This window comes from Thamnophis sirtalis, unplaced genomic scaffold, assembly GCF_051295495.1.
Source record: "Thamnophis sirtalis isolate CommonGarterSnake01/CBP01778 unplaced genomic scaffold, rThaSir2_p1.2 scaffold_2, whole genome shotgun sequence".
NCBI lineage: Eukaryota > Metazoa > Chordata > Lepidosauria > Squamata > Natricidae > Thamnophis > Thamnophis sirtalis.
Window position 1 is genome coordinate 42401888 of NW_028261382.1, and position 17576 is coordinate 42419463.

The window sequence follows — 17576 nt, forward strand, 5'->3', positions numbered from 1 at the left end:
CTCAGATGCAAAGTGTGCACGCACACCAACACAGGCAGAGGATGGCACCTCAGCCCCGACCTTTGAAGACTCTCGCTAGCAAAACCTGGGCAAAGCCAGCACTCCCCACATACCCCCTTCGCCCCCACCCCAAAAGGGGATCTCCACCCCCCTCCCAACCCACCCCCGAAGCCTCGGCCTAGGCGAGCGGGTCTTCCCTTCCCTCTCCTCTCCTCCCCGGCTTCGGGAAAGTCTGGGAAAACCCCGCCTCGGCCTAGCTGTCAGGGCGGTGGCACGGAACCCCCCCCCCTCCTTCCCCCCCCCCCGTTCTTTCCCTCACTCCTCTCCCGCCCTCCCTCCACCTCTCCGCCGCCTCGCACTCACCGTATCGCGGCCAGGCCGCCGCCTGATCCCGAAGGGCTGCTGCTACTACTGCTGTTGCTGCTGCTGCTGCTTTTGGCTCGGGGCGAAGCCCGGGAGGCGAAGGGCGGCCTCGGCCTGGCTTCCTTCTCGCTCGCCCCCTCACTCCTGAGGGGCGGCCGCGGATCCAAAATGGCGGCGGCGAGCGGCAGCGGCGCTCTTTCGCCTCAGCGCGCGCGCATGCGCGCTCCTGCCTCGCGCTCGAGCGCGCCCCTGGCCACGCCCACGCCTCCTTCCCTCCCTCCTTTAAAAAAAAAAAACACCAACCTTTCCCTCCTCCTCCTCCCTCCTCCCCCCTCCCCCAGCGCTTGGATGCCTCCCTAGTTCTGAGAGACAGACAGACAAGACAGACAGAGAGGAGAGAGACGCGGCCCTCCGCCAATCAACGCCGGACAGACCCGCCCTCTCCTCAAGGCCGCCCGCCAATCAACGTGGCGGGAGAGAAAGGGGGGGGTTAAAAAAAAAAGATTCGGACGGAGGAAGAATGTCCCTCGCCGGGACCCGTCGGCCGAACGCGGAGACGCCGTTGGGCTGAGGCGCGCGGCGGGTTAAGATGGCGGCGCCCAGCACGATGAAAATCTCCTGAGGGAAACGGCGGGGGATTTTATGTTTTAAAACCCTTCCCGGCGGTTTAGCGCGCCGGTTGACTTTCTTTTCTCTTAGGGAGGAAGATATATCTCGCTTTGGGCGAAAGGCGGGGACGGCTAAGCCTTTTTGCGGAGCTGTTTTGCTTTTATTCCCCATTGAGTGCGAGGTTTGTGAGGCGAGTTGTGGGGGGGGGGGACTCAGGATTAGACACCGCCGGTCGTTTCTCTTCATATAACGTTTTGGGACGATCGAGCGAGGAGCAAAAGTGTTATCCTTCGCCCAGGGGCTTGTTCTCTCCAATCGATCCTACCCTGCAGGGTTGTTGTGCAGCCTTTCCCGACTGTGGGGGGAGGGGTCCCCAAATGGGGGCAGGAAGCTCTCTGTAATTGTAATGGCTACGAAGAGGAGAGGCTTTTTTCTGAATTTAAAATGTATTCCTTTAAAATATAGATGAAAACGGAACTAAGACTGGACGTTTTAAATTTCCTGCATAAATAATAAGAAGAAGAAACAAATGTCAGGAGGAAAAACTGCACTAAACAAGACAGGAAGAACCAAACACAGGTAGTCCTCGACTTATGACCACAACTGACCCCAACGTGTCGCTCGGTGAGACACGTGAATTCCCCCCCACTTTTTGATGCAGTCGTTAAGTGAATTGCTCAGTGGTTAAGCTAGGAACACGGTCGCTAAGTGAATCTGGGTTCCCCATTGATTTTGCAGAAGGTCCCAAAAGGGGATCACGTGACCCCGGGGACACTGACCGTCGTAAATATGAAACCGGTTGCCAATTTTGCCCATGTGACCACGGGGACGCTGCAGCAGTCATAAGTGGGGGGGAAATGGTTTGTAAATTACATTTTTCAGCGCTGTTGTCATTTCAAACTGTCACTAAATGAATGGTTGTAAGTCGAGGACTACCTGTATGTTCTGTGTTGGAGGTTGGAAAGCAAAAATACTAAAAAATTGAGAGTTTTGGGGGAAGAGGCATGCTTGAATATGAACAGCACTGTTATTTTCATTGTACATTTTGTGGCGATGAAAGAGAACGAAGGAAGACCAGATCCTTTCGTAATCTTATTTACACTTTTTCTTGAGTTGGTTTGCCGGCTCTTTGATAGATCTGGAAACTTCACTTTCTCCTTTACACCCTTCAAGGAAAGTTATATAACTGCTTGGCTATCAGAAAGTTAAACAATGAAAATCCTGCTTAAAATAAACATCTCGCTCTCTTTCGCTCAAAACAACTGCTGCTGTTGTTATTATTTTCAGGGGGGACAATGCTGAGGACTTTGAGAAAACTTATCCCTCGGGGATACCAGGTGAGTTCACCCACCCCTCAGTGATTTGAGGACAAGGAATGGCTTTTGGGGGTACCAAAAGTGATCACAATTGTGCTGGTCTTTTCTTCTTCAGGCTAAGGATACCCAACTACTTGTTTTCAAATACCCTGTTTCCCCCAAAATAAAATCCAACCAGAAAATAAACCCTATCATGATTTTTCAGGATACTCCTAATATAAGTCCTACCCCATAAATCAGACCCAGTTAAGATCATCAGCTAGATGGGCGCAATTACTGTGTTTCCCCAAAAATAAGGCTCTTATTTTCTTTTGACCACCAAAATAAGCACTTGGCCTTATTTTTTTTTGGGGGGGGGGAGGGTGTCTTATTATTTTTGAGGTGGAGAAGGTGACAAGCGTGGTCACCTCATAGCTGTGCATGCGCTTAAATATTTTCAGGGAGGGCTTATTTTAGTGCATGCGCTCAAAAGCCCAATTGGGCTTATTATCCGGGGAGGTATTTTTTGGGGGGGAAACAGGGTAGTAGTACTGTATTTTCCCCAAAATAAGACCTAACCAGAAAATAAGGCTTAAATCATCTTTTGGAGCAAAAAATAAGACCTGGTCTTATTTTCAGGGAAACATGGTATTTGATTTATTTTTACTTTTTTAGGTTCTAGTGGTTCACTCCCGCCCCCCACAGCCATCATTTTGAAAAGCCAGGATATATCCCTGTTCTGACCCCCTCCTCCGTCCAGTAACGAAAGCCGAGACAAGCTTAATTAGAATGTCCTTTAATAGCAAGACCAGAATCTTGGTGGCTGAAAGCCAAGCAAACAAACAGATAAGGACCTTGGCAGCAAGTCCGACAAACCTTGGCAGCAATCCAGCCTGCCAAGTTAGTTACGTTCTCTTTAGTAAATGCGTTGACTTCTGCAAAAGGGGCGTGTCACAAGCAGTCTTTTTTATAGTCTGGAGAGGAGCCGAATGACCACCAGCTGAGCGCAATTACCTCCTGTAATTGCGTAATTGTTCTTGACGCCCAGTAGCTCTTCCATGGCGTGCATCCAGGAACAACTCACTGCTGGTTTCTGGATCACTCTCCCTTGTCTCCTCCCCACTGGTCCAAGGCTCAGGCGCCGCCTGGTGGCCAACCAGTCTCTCTGTGCCCTGCTCGGAGTCGGAACCCTGTCCAGGGTCCTCCAGGGCCGACTCGTAGGGCCCCTCACTGTCGGAGTCTGGTGGCAGCTCCAACGGCTCCTGCTGGGCCACAACACATCCCTATTCACACAAACTCTTTTCTCTCCTTAGCTGGAACAGGATGGCTTTCTCTACCCCAGAACCTGGCAGAGGACAATGTCAACTCAGAACGTCCAGCTTCAACCAGAAATGCTCAGGGCGGGCTTTGTTACCAGCGAGAATGACCCAGTGAGTTAACATTAGGAGGCGTGGAAGGGGGTCAGCTAATTCTTGACCGATGACCACAATTGAGTCCAAAGTTTTTGTTGCGAAGCGAGGCAGTTGTTGAAGTGAGTTTGCTCCTTTTTATGACCTTTTTCTGGCACCTTGAATCACTGCAGTCGTTAAGTTAGTAACGTGGTTGTTAAGTGGATCTGGGTCACCTATTGACTCTGCTTGTCAGAAGGTATGAAAAGACACTGCAGCCGTCATAAATATGAGCCGGTTGCCAAGCATTCATCACTGGAAACTTTCAAGAAGAGATTGGACTGCCGTTTGTCAAAAAATGGTGTCGGGTCTCCTGCTTGGGCGGGGGGTTGGACTAGATGACCTACAAGGTCCCTTCCAACTCTGTTAAACTGAATGTTGATCACATAACCATGGGGATGCAACAACGATTGTTAAGTGTGAAAAATGGCCATAAATCCCTTTTTTGTCGGTGCTGTTGTAACTTTCAAACAGCCACTAAATGAACTGTTGTAAGTCGAGAACCACCAGTATTTCCAATCGTTTGCGGACTCCGGCGAGGGTTTGCCACTCTGAGCCAAGCAGAGTAGAATATTTAATAGTTGGATGGAGCCTGTGGGTGGTCATTTGGGAAGACGGATGTTGCCTTGGTCAACGTACGTTGCACTTGACTGTAGGACAGTGGTGGGTGTCAAAAAAATTTGGAACCTACTCTGTGGGTGTGGCCTCCTTTGTGGGAGTGGCTTGCTGGCCATGTGACCTGGTGGGAGTGTTGTAGGAAAAAAACAGGACACGCAAGCCAGCTCTTCAGGGAAGGAATAGTTTATTGCGCAGGTCCAGAGACAAAGGCCTGAACCCCAAATGACATCAGGAAATTCCTTTTTATAGTCCTTAGCTTTTAGCTAAGCCACCTGCTAGATTTTGGATACACCCCCCAAGATGTGCCCCTGAATTACAGTAAAATTATATCTACAGAAAGTAATAATACATAGTCAGCCAACAGCCAACCTAGCGTACATTTGAGGAAGTAAATTGTGTCCTTTCAGACAGTTTTTACAGTCAAGCCAGCAGATATATTAAAATAAGAGACTTTTGCTACAGCAGCTTTTATGTACAGACTTCCTAAAAGCGAAGATTTGCAATTTCTATATATGAACAGCTAAAGCTTAATATCATGAGACCCTAGTTTGGTTCGGGCTTGAGGCCTACTCTGGTTCAGCCTGCTCTCTCAGGAGTGGCTTTTCTTTCTTTCTCTCTCTCTTTCCTTCCTTTTGTCTCTCTGCCCCTTTTTTCTTTTTTTCTTTCATCTCTCACTCTTTTTCTTTCTTTTTTATTTATTTATTTCTTCCTTTCTTTCTCTTTCTCTCTCTCTCTGTAAGTCTGTCTGTCTGTCTCTCTCTCTGTGTGTGTGTGTGTGTGTGTGGCAGTGGTAGGTTTCAAAAAAATTTGGAACCTCTTCTGTAGGTGTGGCCTGCTTTCCGGGTCCACTGGTGGAACCTCTTCTAACCGGTTCGGTAGATTTGACGAAACCGGTTCTACCGAATAGGTGCAAACTGGTAGGAACCCACCTCTGCTGTAGGATCTAGTGTAATCAGAGCCGAGGTGGCGCAGTGGTTAGGGTGCAGTACTGCAGGCCACTTCAGCTGACTGTTATCTGCAGTTCGGCTGTTCAAATCTCACCGGCTCAGGGTTGACTCAGCCTTCCATCCTTCCGAGGTGGGTAAAATGAGGACCCAGATTGTTGTTGGGGGCGATATGCTGACTCTGTAAACCGCTTAGAGAGGGCCGAAAGCCCTATGAAGCGGTATATAAGTCTAACTGCTATTGCTATCTAGTGTAATCTGGTGATCCTTTTAAGTTATTGGAACCAACACTGTGCTTCGCCTTTCCTCCAGCATCTACTTAACTTGGATCGATGGGGTAGGGAGGTTTGACCTTTTGAGGTAAACCAGTTCACGAAACCCACAAAAACTTGCAAGATTCTGTTACCGTTTTTCGATTACGTGCCACCAATTTGGGTTCGGCTCCTAGCAGCCAAACACTTAAGTTTTGTCTATGGCAATCTGTCCCTCATCTGTTCTTTCAAGCCTCCCAATGGTACCCCCCTCCAGCTTCCTGCTGGTTATCCTCTTTGTCTTCCCACCTTTCCCTGCATTATTCCATCAGGTCCCCCTCTAATTGGGTACATATCTGTTGGCATAGCCTACAAAGAAAGTGAGTTCTAGTTTTCCTACGGAGTTGATTTTCAGTACCACAATTTACCCACAGCCTCCAGGGAACCTGCTTGGGAAATCCCAAGTCCCTTCTCCACCTATAAGAAAGCAGAAAGCATTCTCTCAAAACCTGGAATTAAAATTATTTCACCACACGATATCGTTTGTGTATCTGTAGAAATAGCCCTGCCGTTTAAAAAAGGGATACGTCCTAAAAGAAATTTCCCCTTAGGTGTGTGTCTGCTGGGGTGAAGATATCGCAATCATCTTCATTTTTGCAATATGAGGCTGTCCCCCATCCTCGGGAGGTTTTGTAGCCGCCTCTGCCATTGAGAATTTTTTTTCCCCTCCCCTGCTGAATCTTCTGGGGGGGTCTCCATGGAAACCGCAACAGGCAGCCAAGACCCTGTCGTGTAACACACACACACACACCCTCCCAGCATCCGCAGAAGCACGGGGCCAGTCCCTGCCATCCAGAGTCTCTCAGTTGCCTGGCAACAGATCATTCCCTGTTGCTTGGAACAAACGAACCCAGTGTGGGTCTCGGATCCCAGAACTGATGGTGGAGGTGGAGTTTAAGCCTGTTTTTCTCCGCCGGAGAATCACCGGCAGATCAAGAAAGAAATCTTAGCCCGCTGGGCTAAAGGCATTCTTGGTCCCACCTCTTTAGTTTACTTTATTGTCATTGCGCATCGTACAACGAAATTAAATGCCACTTTCAGCGTACATTATAACTACAAAAATAAAGACACAAATGCTCACATGCTACATAATAGAAATTGAAAATATTGCGTTAATATTGCACTATACCGTAGAAGTCAATATAGTTACTGCCCTGGGAGAGAAGCTGTTTTTCAGCCTGTTTATCCTTGTTTGTATTGCTCTGTACCGTCTGCCAGATGGTAATAGTTTAAAAAAAAGGATGCCCAGGATGAGATGGATCTTTTGAACTCTTTTAAGGAAGCGGGAGCTAAAAGGCTCTTCCAAAGAGGGGAGAGGGCAACCCATGATCCTCTGGGCAATGACGTTGACCCTCTGGGGCGCATCCTATCTGCCCCTGTGCAATTGGCAAACTAGACACAGGTGCAATAAGTTAAAACACTCTCTATGGTGCCGCGGTCGAAGGTCACCAGCAGTTTCCCCTTCAGGTGTTGTTCCCTGAGAAGCCTCAGGTAGTATCATCCCTGCTGGGCCCTTTTGACCAGGGCTGCAATGTGAAGTTACCCCAGGTCAGGTCCTCTTTTTATGACGACATCCAGAAACTTCATGCTCAACGAGAGGAAGGACGATCGCGTGAAGGGCCAACGGCCTGTATCCAGAGCTCTTTAGATGCCCCCAACCTGGTGGATAAACAACAAGATATACAGGTCGTCCTTGACTTACAACAGTACATTTAGTGACCATTCAAAGTTATAAGAGCCCTTTCTGTGGTTCTCTGAACTGGGAAGGGTTCGTGGTAATTTCCGCGAGAAAAGGAAAACAATTCGGCAACGAGAACTGAACTCCGCCACTCGTCTCTCCTCCTTTCCATCCTGCAGGCGAAACACAGCGAAGAGCACCTGGGTCAATACTACACGATCCCCCCTGAGGAAGTGAAGGAGACCCTCCCTCACGGGCTACCAGCTCGCTTCAAACTCCAGGTGATGTTTCAGGGTGAACCTCTTCTCGAGCTCTTCTTTCGCTTGAGCCCAAATTTCACCCTGTTCTCACTGAAATGATCTGTCTCTCGCTTTCTCTCTCTTTCCTCTCTCTCTCTCTTTCTCTCCTCTCTCTCTCTCTCTCTCTGTGTCTCTGTCTCTCTGTCTCTCTCCTCTCTCTGTCTCTCCTCTGTGTCTCTGTCTCTCTCTCTCTCTGTCTCTCCTCTCTCTCTCTGTCTCTCTTTGTCTCTCTCTCTCTCTCTCTGTCTTGACTTTCTTTACTTTTCTCTTTCTCCCCGGTAGATGAAAACCTTCAACGAAGCTTGCGTCATGGTTCGACAGCCGGCGGTAGAACTCATCACCTACTTGAAACACACTAACTTCTCTCATCCAGCCGTCCGATATCTCCTCTGTATCCTTTGAAACGGAGCCGGGGTCTCTCGTTGCTGTTCTTTCACGGAAAGGGACCGGGCAAGTTTCTGGTCCTGATGCTAAAGTAGTTACAGAGGGAGTGGTGCGGTAGCCTAGATGTGGAGCCTCTCGCCTTTCAATCGGGAGGCTGTGAGTTCGATCTTAGGCACAGGCAGATATTTTTCTCTCTCTGGGCACAATGAGATCTGCCGAACAAAACTCCTCATTGGCAACATGAAAGGCATCCGGCCAGTAAAACACTCTGCTAGCTCCATTGAGTTGCCCAGACTCCACCCCCGCAAGAGATTATGGGTTCATTAATAGAGGATGATGATGCTAAAGTAGTTACAGAGTGAGAACAGGACTCAACCCAGCTGTCTGCACAGATCCCTTCTAAATATCCGTGTAGTCCTCGCTTAGTGGCCATTCAAAGTTACAAGGGACCTCCCCAAAGCTATTTATGACCTCTTTTCAAAGTTACGACAGCTGCTCACATATGCCCAGCGAATCTGGATGCTTGGCCCCCGGCTCGAATTTACAGCATCCTGCAATCGTGTGACCATGATGTTCGGTGCCGTCGTAACTCGGAACGGTCGATAAAACACATAGCCATAACTCCAGGAGTACCTGTAGATGCATGCGGGCACGTTCCTCTCTGGTACAGTTGACGGGTACGTTCTGCGACTTCCTTAAACAGTCTTGAAGATGGAGAGAAGAGTACAGGAAAGACCATGGTTCTCTGCCACGCTGTGCATTATTGTGCCAGGCAGAATTGGGTCATTGTTCACATTCCAGACGGTAAGAGCAACAGTGATAGCGCTTAGGCTACCCCATTGTGCTTTTTTTTGGGGTGGGGGGGACAATTTACAATATAGAAGCAACGTCCTATTGGCACATCTGGGGAAACCCGCATCTGAAAGCTTCCGGGTTTCCCCCACCTAAAAGGAAGTTCAAGTCCTTGCCCAGCACCCACATGTCCATCACGCGATCCAGTCGGCCTGCGATCGAAAACTGGAGATGCCTCCCAGTCACACCACACCAGGCGCAGGGCAAGGTGTCCTTGGCTCTCTGAGAAAAGAATGTTATTTTGGCTATATATCTCCCACACTCCATATAATTCCCCCTCCCATTTTCCCACAGTAGAAAAAGTGGCAGGCCTGAAGGCCCAGTCTGACAGGGCAGCATTCTTGAGAGTAAAACACAAGATCAAGGGGAATTATTATACAATTGTATCACAGCGGCCAGTTGTTTTGCCGGATTTGGCATCGGTTACTAGTCGGGCCCCACCCAGGGGCCTAGGACGTCGTAACGTATTTTCGTAATATGCGTGCAGATCCAAGCAGTGCAGCTTTTTGCCTTTGACTAATGGTGATTTTGTCAATTTTTAACTCTTTTAAATGTAATTCCTGTGCTTTTGGAATAGCACCCAGTGTGCCAATTACCACTGGAATTACCACTGCTGGTTTGTGCCATAGTCGTTGAATTTCAATTTTTAAGTCCTGGTATCTTGCGATTTTTTTCATGTTCCTTCTCGGCGACCCTGCTATCACCTGGTATTGCGATGTCTATGATTGTGACCTTATTTTTCTCAACCAGTGTGATGTCTGGTGTATTATGCGCCAGTATTTTGTCCGTTTGTATACGGAAATCCCACAAGATCTTGACCATCTGATTTTTGGTGACTTTTTCAGGCTGATGTTCCCACCAGTTTGTTGCTGTTTTAATATTATAATTTTTGCACAAATTCCAATGGATCATTATGCCGCAATTTATAATCAGTCTGTGCGATTTTTTTACAGCAGCTGAGGATGTGATCAACAGTTTCATCAGCTTCTTTGCAAAGTCTGCATTTGGCATCATCAGAGGATTTTTCGATTTTGGCCTTAATGGCATTTGTGCGGATAGCTTGTTCCTGCGCAGCCAGGATTGATGATGATGATGATGATGATGATGATGATGATGATGATGATGATGATGATGATGATTATTATTATTATTATTATTGAAAAAGGAGGTCACTTTATTTGGAGATGTTCAACAGGATGGCTGCATTTTGGCCCGATGCCGGACGCCTGATGTTTAAAACGAGGCATTCGGTGTGTGTCCTTTTCTCTTCCTGCTGCAGCTCACCTCTGGGTGAAGAATTGCAAAGAAATGCTGCCGTCCTCTTACAATACCGAGCGGTTAGACCAGCCCTTGGAAGCGGCAAACTGGCTGAAGAATTTCGGAATCACCAATGGAAAAGTTTTAGCCCAGGTTGGCAGAATCTCTCTTAAGCTTTGGGGAGGGAGAGGGGGAAACACGGACTGGATTATGGGTCGCCCTTGACTTAACTGTTCGGAAGCTTCCCAAGAGCCTGAAGCCAAACTCCTGGTCCCGATGAAAAACCCTTTTATTAATTTCCAGTGGATTCTGCTCTTTCACATCCAGCAAAGTCTTTCGAGGGAGGATTTATGGTCACAGACCTTATCTGGCTTGGAGAGCTGCCAGGCCGATCTTTGCAGAACTTGGCCAGGAGTCTCGGAGGGTCACAAACCAATTAAGCAAACAGATTGCCTCCTGCAAACTCCACTCCCCTTTGGCTCCTCTTTTATTTCCTCTGGGAGGGGCCATTCACCATCCACCTGTGGCCTTCCTCCCAAGTTGATCCCTGTTCTTTAGCTCTTCCCTTCGTCTGGCAACTCTGTGCATGCGCACACTGGGAACAGGCTCCAGCTGTTCTTCTGCCTCACTGATGTCTGACTCCGAAGGCAGCTGATAACTGTCAGACGGCCCTGGCCCCCTCTCTGCCTCCGACACAGAGTCCTCGTCCGAGCCTTCCCCAGACTCCAGGACTGGCCCAGGTTCCTCCCCAACCCTCCTCACTGTCTGAATCTGATGCCAGCTCCACTGGTGGCCCATAACATTAACAACTATTGGTTAAATGAACGTTAGAAGTCACAACAGCACTGAGAAAAAGGGACTTAGGACCGTTTCCCGCACTTAAAACGGTGGCAGCATCCCCACGATCACGTGATCAAAATTCGGCCGCTTGGCAACTGACTCATATTTATGACGGTTACAGTGTCCCGGGGTCATGCGATCCCCTTTTGCGACTCTCTGACCTAGATAAGTCAGAATGGGGGACGCTGCATTTGTTAAGAACCCCATGATTCAATTAAAAATTGGTATAGCGATCCGCTTCGCAACCGTGGCAAAAGTCGCAAAACGAAGCGGAACTCACGTAACAATCACCTCAATTACAGAAATTCTGGACCCAGTTGTCATAATTTGAGGACTCCCTATATACTATTTGGGGTTTGGGGGAAAGCTATGTGGAGTTTCCAGGGTCAGGAGCAATACATTTCTGGATATTTGTTGTTTTCGCGTCCTGCTTTTAGTCACTTGGCAATCAGACTTTTCATTTTAGCAATAGCAGTTAGACTTATATACCGCTTCATAGGGCTTTCAGCCCTCTCTAAGCAGTTTACAGAGTCAGCATATCGCCCCCAACAACAATCCGGGTTCTCATTTTACCCACCTTGGAAGGATGGAAGGCTGAGTCAACCTTGAGCCGGTGAGATTAGAACCACTGAACTGCAGATAACAGTCAGCTGAAGTGGCCTGCAGTACTGCACCCTAACCACTGCGCCACCTCGGCTCTATCTATTTTGTGGGTTTAATTTAATTCACTCTCTCCCTCTCTCCCTGCACTGCAGATCAAAACACAACAAAAATACATATGGGGCAAGCGAGACATCACCGAAGAAGGCTGTTCTCTGCTAGACTTGGCTGAGAAGGTGAGGCTTGGGTTAAAAGTGGAAGAACGGATTTCGCAAGCGTATTAAAAGAAAGCTGGTTTGTTGTGGTGCTTCAGGGGCTGGATTAGAAAATGGGAGACGGGGAGTTCTAGTCCCCCATTAGGCATGGAAGCTGGCTGGGTGACTTCGGGCCAATTGTTATGGGCAGCCAGTGCAGTTGGCAACAGAGTCGGACAGTGAGGCAGTTGGGGAGGAAGATGGGCCAGTCCTGGAGTCTGGGTAAGGCTCGGATGAGGGCTCTGCGTCGGAGGCAGAGACGAGGGCCGAGGCCGTCTGGGAGTTCTCAGCTGCCTTCAGAGGTAGACAGCAGTGAGGCAGAGGAACAGGTGGAGCCTGTTCCCAGTGTGAGCTGCCAGAAGAAAAGAACAACTCAGAAATCAGGGTCGACTTGGGAGTAAAACCACAGGTGGACGGTGAATGGCCCCTCCCAGAGGACATAAAAGAGGAGCGACAGGGGAGTGGAGTTTGCAGGAGATTATTAGTTTGCTCAATTGGTTCCTGACTCTCCGAGACTCCTGGCCAAGTTTTGCAGAGATCGGCCTGGCAGCTCTCCAAGCCTGATAAGGTCTGTGACCGTAAATCCTCCCTTGAAAGACTTTGCTGGATGCTTTTGCAGGAAACGATTCGTTTGGTCAATAGTTAAGATTCATTTCAGGAGTGTGAGGATCTGTCCGTGAATCTCAGAGACTCTGTGCCCAGAGTCTTTCCTTGCACAGCACCTCATTTGGAAAATATTGGCAGCTTTCCAAGATAGATAAGGTCTGTGGTCATAAATACACCTTTGATAGACTGTTTGCCAGGCCTGGGCTGAAGGGGAAGGAGAGGAATTCACATTCGTTTCATAAAAGGGGTTTTGTCAGGATCAGGACGCTACCTCGGTGCCTTTTGGGGGGGAAGCCTAGGTCAGAACACCAATCACCAGGGGAAGGTGAGTCCTAGTTCCGTCTTAAGCATGAACACCAGCTGGTTCATTCTGTGGCAATCACCAGGAGACAGTGAGTTCTAGTCGTGCCTTAGGCATGAAAGCTGGCTGGTTTGGGTAATCGCCAGGAGACGATGAATTCTAGTCCTGTCTTAGGCATGAAAGTCAACTGGGCGACTTTGGCCTTAGTCCCTTCTTCTCAGCACCCTTCACAGGGTTGTGGTTATGGGGGATATAAAAGTCAGGAGGGTTATGGAAGCCACCTCGAATTCTCCGAAAGAAAGCCAAGGTTTCATCCCCCTCCTGTAAACCATGGAGCTCGTAGCCCCGTTGTTGGCGCTGGGTGGCAACACGGGCCCCACCCGTCTCCTTCCTTCCTTCCTTCCTTCCTTCCTTCCTTCCTTCCTTCCTTCCTTCCTTCCTCAGGGCATGGCTTGGGTGAAGTACGCCAGCGACACCGTCGGGGTGATCTTGAAAGAGCTGAAGCAGCAATCTGGCCAGGGATCCTTCCGGCTGCTGGTGGCGGTAGACGGGATCAATTCCCTTTGGGGGAAGACGGCCCTGAAGCATAACAAGCAAGAGGTAGGCTCCCTCGTTGACCTGGCTTGCATGTCACACTAAGCGACATTTGGTTTAGCATATACTTGGCACCACTTAAGACGCCGAGATTGTCGATCAGGAGGTGGGTAGTTCAGCGGTTCGAATCCCTAGCGCTGAGTCACGGATTAAGCTCCCGTGACTTGTCCCAGCTTCTGCCAACCTAGCAGTTCGAAAGCAGGTAAAAAATGCAAGTAGAAAAATAGGAGCCACCTTTGGTGGGAAGGGAACAGCGTTCCGTGCGCCTTTGGCGTTGAGTCATGCCGGCCACATGACCCCGGAGACGTCTTCGGACAGCGCTGGCTCTTCGGCTTTGAAACGGAGATGAGCAGCGCCCCCTAGAGTCAGGAATGACTAGCCACGTATGTGCGAGGGAAAATCTTTACCTTTAGCACATAACAGCGCTGGATGTAAGGCTGTTTGTTTAGCAATTTGTTTTGCAATGGTTGGAAACTAACCAAAGAGAGAAGCAACGTAGAACGTAGAACTAAGGAGAAACTTTCTGACTGTTGGGACAATTAACCAGTGGAACCGCTTGCCACCAGAAGTTGTGGCGCTCCATCCCTGGTGGTTTTCAAGAAGACACGGGACACCCATTTGTCTGGAATGGTATAGGGTCTCTGGCCTGAGCAGGGCGGGGGGTGGACTAGAAGACCTCCAAGGTCCCTTTCCAACACTATGTTCTAACCTTCCCAGGGTGGAGTCCTCAATGTGGATGAGGTAACGTGTTTTTTCCAATTTTGCTGAAAATGTAGACGTGTTCTCTCTTCCTCTTCAGGTCTCTGTGGAGGAGCTGACGTTGGTACACAATCTCAAGAAGATGGTGAAGAACGATTGGGTGAGGACGGCGCCTTCCTCCCAGGAGGCTTAGAATTAGGATAGAATAGAATCAGGAAAGAATGATAATGAATAGAATAGGAATAGAAGAATGGAATGGAATTAGGAATAGAATAGAATCAGGAATGAATAATAATAGAATAGAAAAGGAATAGAATAGAAAATAGAATAGAAGTAGAGCAGAATAGAATAGAATAGTACAGCATAGAATAGAATAGAAAACAATGGAATAGAAAATAGAAGTAGAGCAGAATAGAATAGAATAGTACAGCAGAATAGAATAGAATAGAATAGAATCAGGAATGATTAATAGAATAGAAAAGGAATAGAATAGAATAGAAAATAGAATAGAAGTAGAATAGAATAGTACAACAGAACAGAATAGAATAGAAAACAATGGAATAGAAAATAGAAGTAGAGCAGAATAGAATAGAATAGAATAGAATCAGGAATGATTAATAATAGAATAGAAAAGGAATAGAATAGAATAGAAAATAGAAGTAGAATAGAATAGAATAGTACAACAGAACAGAATAGAATAGAAAACAATGGAATAGAAAATAGAATAGAAGTAGAGCAGAATAGAATAGAATCAGGAATGAATAATAATAGAATAGAAAAAGAATAGAATAGAATAGAAAATAGAATAGAAGTAGAGCAGAATGGAATAGAATAGAAAACAATAGAATAGAAAATAGAGCAGAATAGAGTAGAAAACAGAATAGAATAGAAAACAGAAGTAGAGCAGCATAGAATAGAATAGAAAATAGAGCAGCATAGAATAGAATAGAAAATAGAGCAGCATAGAATAGAATAGAAAACAGAATAGAATAGAAAACAGAAGTAAAGCAGAATAGAATAGAATAGAAAATAGTAGAGCAGCATAGAATAGAATAAAAAACAGAATAGAATAGAAAAGAAGTAGAGCAGCATAGAAGAGAAATAGAATTCTTTATTGCCCAAGTGTGATTAGACACACAAGGGATTTGCATCCAGTGCATAAGCTCTCGCTATACATATAACAACAGTGATAGATCATTAAAACCAATTTCAGAGCCGAGCAAGATGCCACAGCTACTAAGAGGCTGACCATGGATGGAAGTTGTGGCTCTGACGTGTTGTTGTTTTTGTGTGTGTGTTTTCAGGCAGGAGGGGCCATTGTGGCCACGCTCAGTCAAACAGGAGCACCCTTCGCCCCCCGACCGCTTTATTTGCCCCACGAGTTGCTGGGACGGGTGAGTGGGGAGTCCAACTCTCATCGCCCTAATTCGCCTTCCTCAGAAAGACCGTCTGGCCCTTCGCACTCTCTGACCTTCCTGGTTTTCTTGTAGATGTTTCATTAACCCACTAAGTAACAGCATCAGTGCTAGGAGGGAGTGCGGTTTGCAAGGAGGAGGAGGAGGAGGGTGGGGTCCTTGGTGCTCCCTGAGCTGGGAGACGTTTCATGACCCAGCTAGGCAACCTCATCAGTGCTAGACAGGAGTGGGGTTTGTGAGGAAGAGATGGAGGAGGAGGAGGAGGAGGAGGGCGGTAGGGTCCCTAAAGTTCTCTGACCTCAGCTAGGGAACATCCCCAGTGCTCGAAGGGAGCTACAAATCCTCTCTTAACACTGATGATGTTCTCTAGTTGGGTCGTGAAATGTCTGCAAGAAAACCACCCCAACTCAAGACAGCAATGAGGGACCCACCACCGGTTCAGCCCTGAGCTGCGAATATCCTATTCCGGCTGGGGAATTCTGGGAGTTGAAGTCCCCAAGTCTTTTTAAGTTCCCAAGTTTGGACACCCCTGTCCTATTCAAAAGGAATGGGCTGGAGGATGGTGGTAGGTTTCGCATTCCAAGCTAATCGCCCTTCTTCTCTCTTAGTCTAAGAATTCCACTATTTAAATGTGATTTAATTGTATTTATTTCCTCTCCCCTCCCCCCCCCCATTCTTTTCCCCAAAAATCCAGGATGGTTTCGCCGCTCTGGATCCTTTTGTTCCCATCGAGGTTCGCAATTACACAGATATGGAGTTTGAGGCCTGCTACCAGTATTATCTGGAGCGCAAGTGGCTACAGCACGAAAAAGGCAAGTTTCCAGAGTCAAGCAATTTAAGTCCCCGGACTGGTTTGAAAAGACAAAGTCAAAATTGAGATTTGTTCACCTCTTTATCAAGGCACCGGGCTCAAAACCAGGAGACAGGGAGTTCTAGCCCTGCCTTAGATGGTTCAAAGCAACAGGAAAAGAGCCAGTTTGGTCTACGGGATTGAAGCATCAGGCTAGAAATGGGGAGTTCTAGTCCTGCCTTAGGCATGAAAGCCGGCTGGGTGACTTTGGGCCAGTCACCAGGAGACAGTGAGTTCTAGTCCTGCCTTAAGCATGTAAGTCAACTGGGTGACTTTGGGCCAATCACTAGGAGACAGAGAGTTCTAGTCCCACCTTAAGCATGAAAGTCAACTGGGTGACTTTGGGCCAATCACCAGGAGACAGTGAGTTCTAGTCCTGCCTTAAGCATGAAAGTCAACTGGGTGACTTTGGGCCAGTCACCAGGAGACAGTGAGTTCTAGTCCCGCCTTAGGCATGAAAGTCAACTGGGTGACTTTGGGCCAGTCACCAGGAGACAGTGAGTTCTAGTCCTGCCTTAGGCATGAAAGCCAACAGCCCACCCTTACAGGGTTGTGGGGAAAAATAGGAAGCAGTATTGGGTACGTTCCCCATCTTGAATGATTTATAAAAATAATAAAAAACTGGTTCAAAATAAAAAAAAATCCTAATGAATAAAATAAATGCATGAAACATGATTGTAAGATGATTTTTTGCACACGCATGTGTTTATTCTGGATCCCGTTCCTAACCTGACCCTTTTTTTCTCTTTTATATATATATATATGTACATGGATTTCTTCTCATGCTGAAATAGCCAACACCAAGGAGGGGAGACTGGAGCTCCGTTTTCTCTCTGGACGTAACCCCGGATTGTTTGAGCGAATCAGCGCTTTCTTGTAGCCAAGAATCTTTCCCAACGACCCACGGACATCATGGCTTAAGAAATCCCCTTGTAATAAATGTTTTAAAAGCTACCTCTTTGGCCTGGGCTGTTTGTACACTAACTGGGAACGTTGTCTTTAAAAAGTTGTGGGTTTTTTTAAAAATAAAAATTCATCCAGTTGAATTCAGAATAGAACCAGAATCGAACCCAATATTCCTGGTGCTAAGTGAAACATTCGTTCAGTCTTTACGACTTTTTTTGCCATTGTTGTTACTGCATAGATTTTATCACTGCATAGATTTTCAATTGGGTTAAGGTCAGGGCTATTCCCAGGCCATTCCAGCACTGGAATAGGATTATCTTCAAATCCCCCCCCCCCAAATATGTGTTATTAGCCATCAAACCTTAAAAATACACTTTTCCCCAAAGGGTTTCCACACTTTTGGCCACTACTATAGATACTGTTTGTTTCTCTTTCTTTCTTTCTCCTTCTTTC

The 17576-nt window shown here is 47.4% G+C and overlaps 2 protein-coding genes across 2 annotated transcripts in view; one reads left to right on the forward strand and one right to left on the reverse strand.

Moving 5' to 3' along the window:
* Window positions 1–582, reverse strand: part of LOC106538172 (histone-lysine N-methyltransferase ASH1L) — a 71010-nt gene extending 70428 nt beyond the window's left edge. The window contains exon 1 of the mRNA XM_087705146.1: window positions 364–582. The gene's annotated coding sequence lies outside the window, so the exon portion shown is untranslated. The remainder of the gene's footprint in view (window positions 1–363) is intronic.
* Window positions 583–879: 297 nt separating this feature from the next.
* Window positions 880–17171, forward strand: DAP3 (death associated protein 3). The gene is made up of 13 exons (XM_087705147.1): window positions 880–1153; window positions 2260–2309; window positions 3581–3697; window positions 7446–7547; window positions 7848–7956; window positions 8661–8753; window positions 10081–10211; window positions 11654–11734; window positions 13104–13259; window positions 14053–14112; window positions 15257–15346; window positions 16062–16179; window positions 17012–17171. Exons 2-13 carry the CDS (start codon window positions 2268–2270, stop codon window positions 17095–17097), a joined length of 1185 nt encoding a protein of 394 aa, XP_087561273.1. The 5' UTR covers window positions 880–1153; window positions 2260–2267; the 3' UTR covers window positions 17098–17171.
* Window positions 17172–17576: the final 405 nt, after the last annotated feature.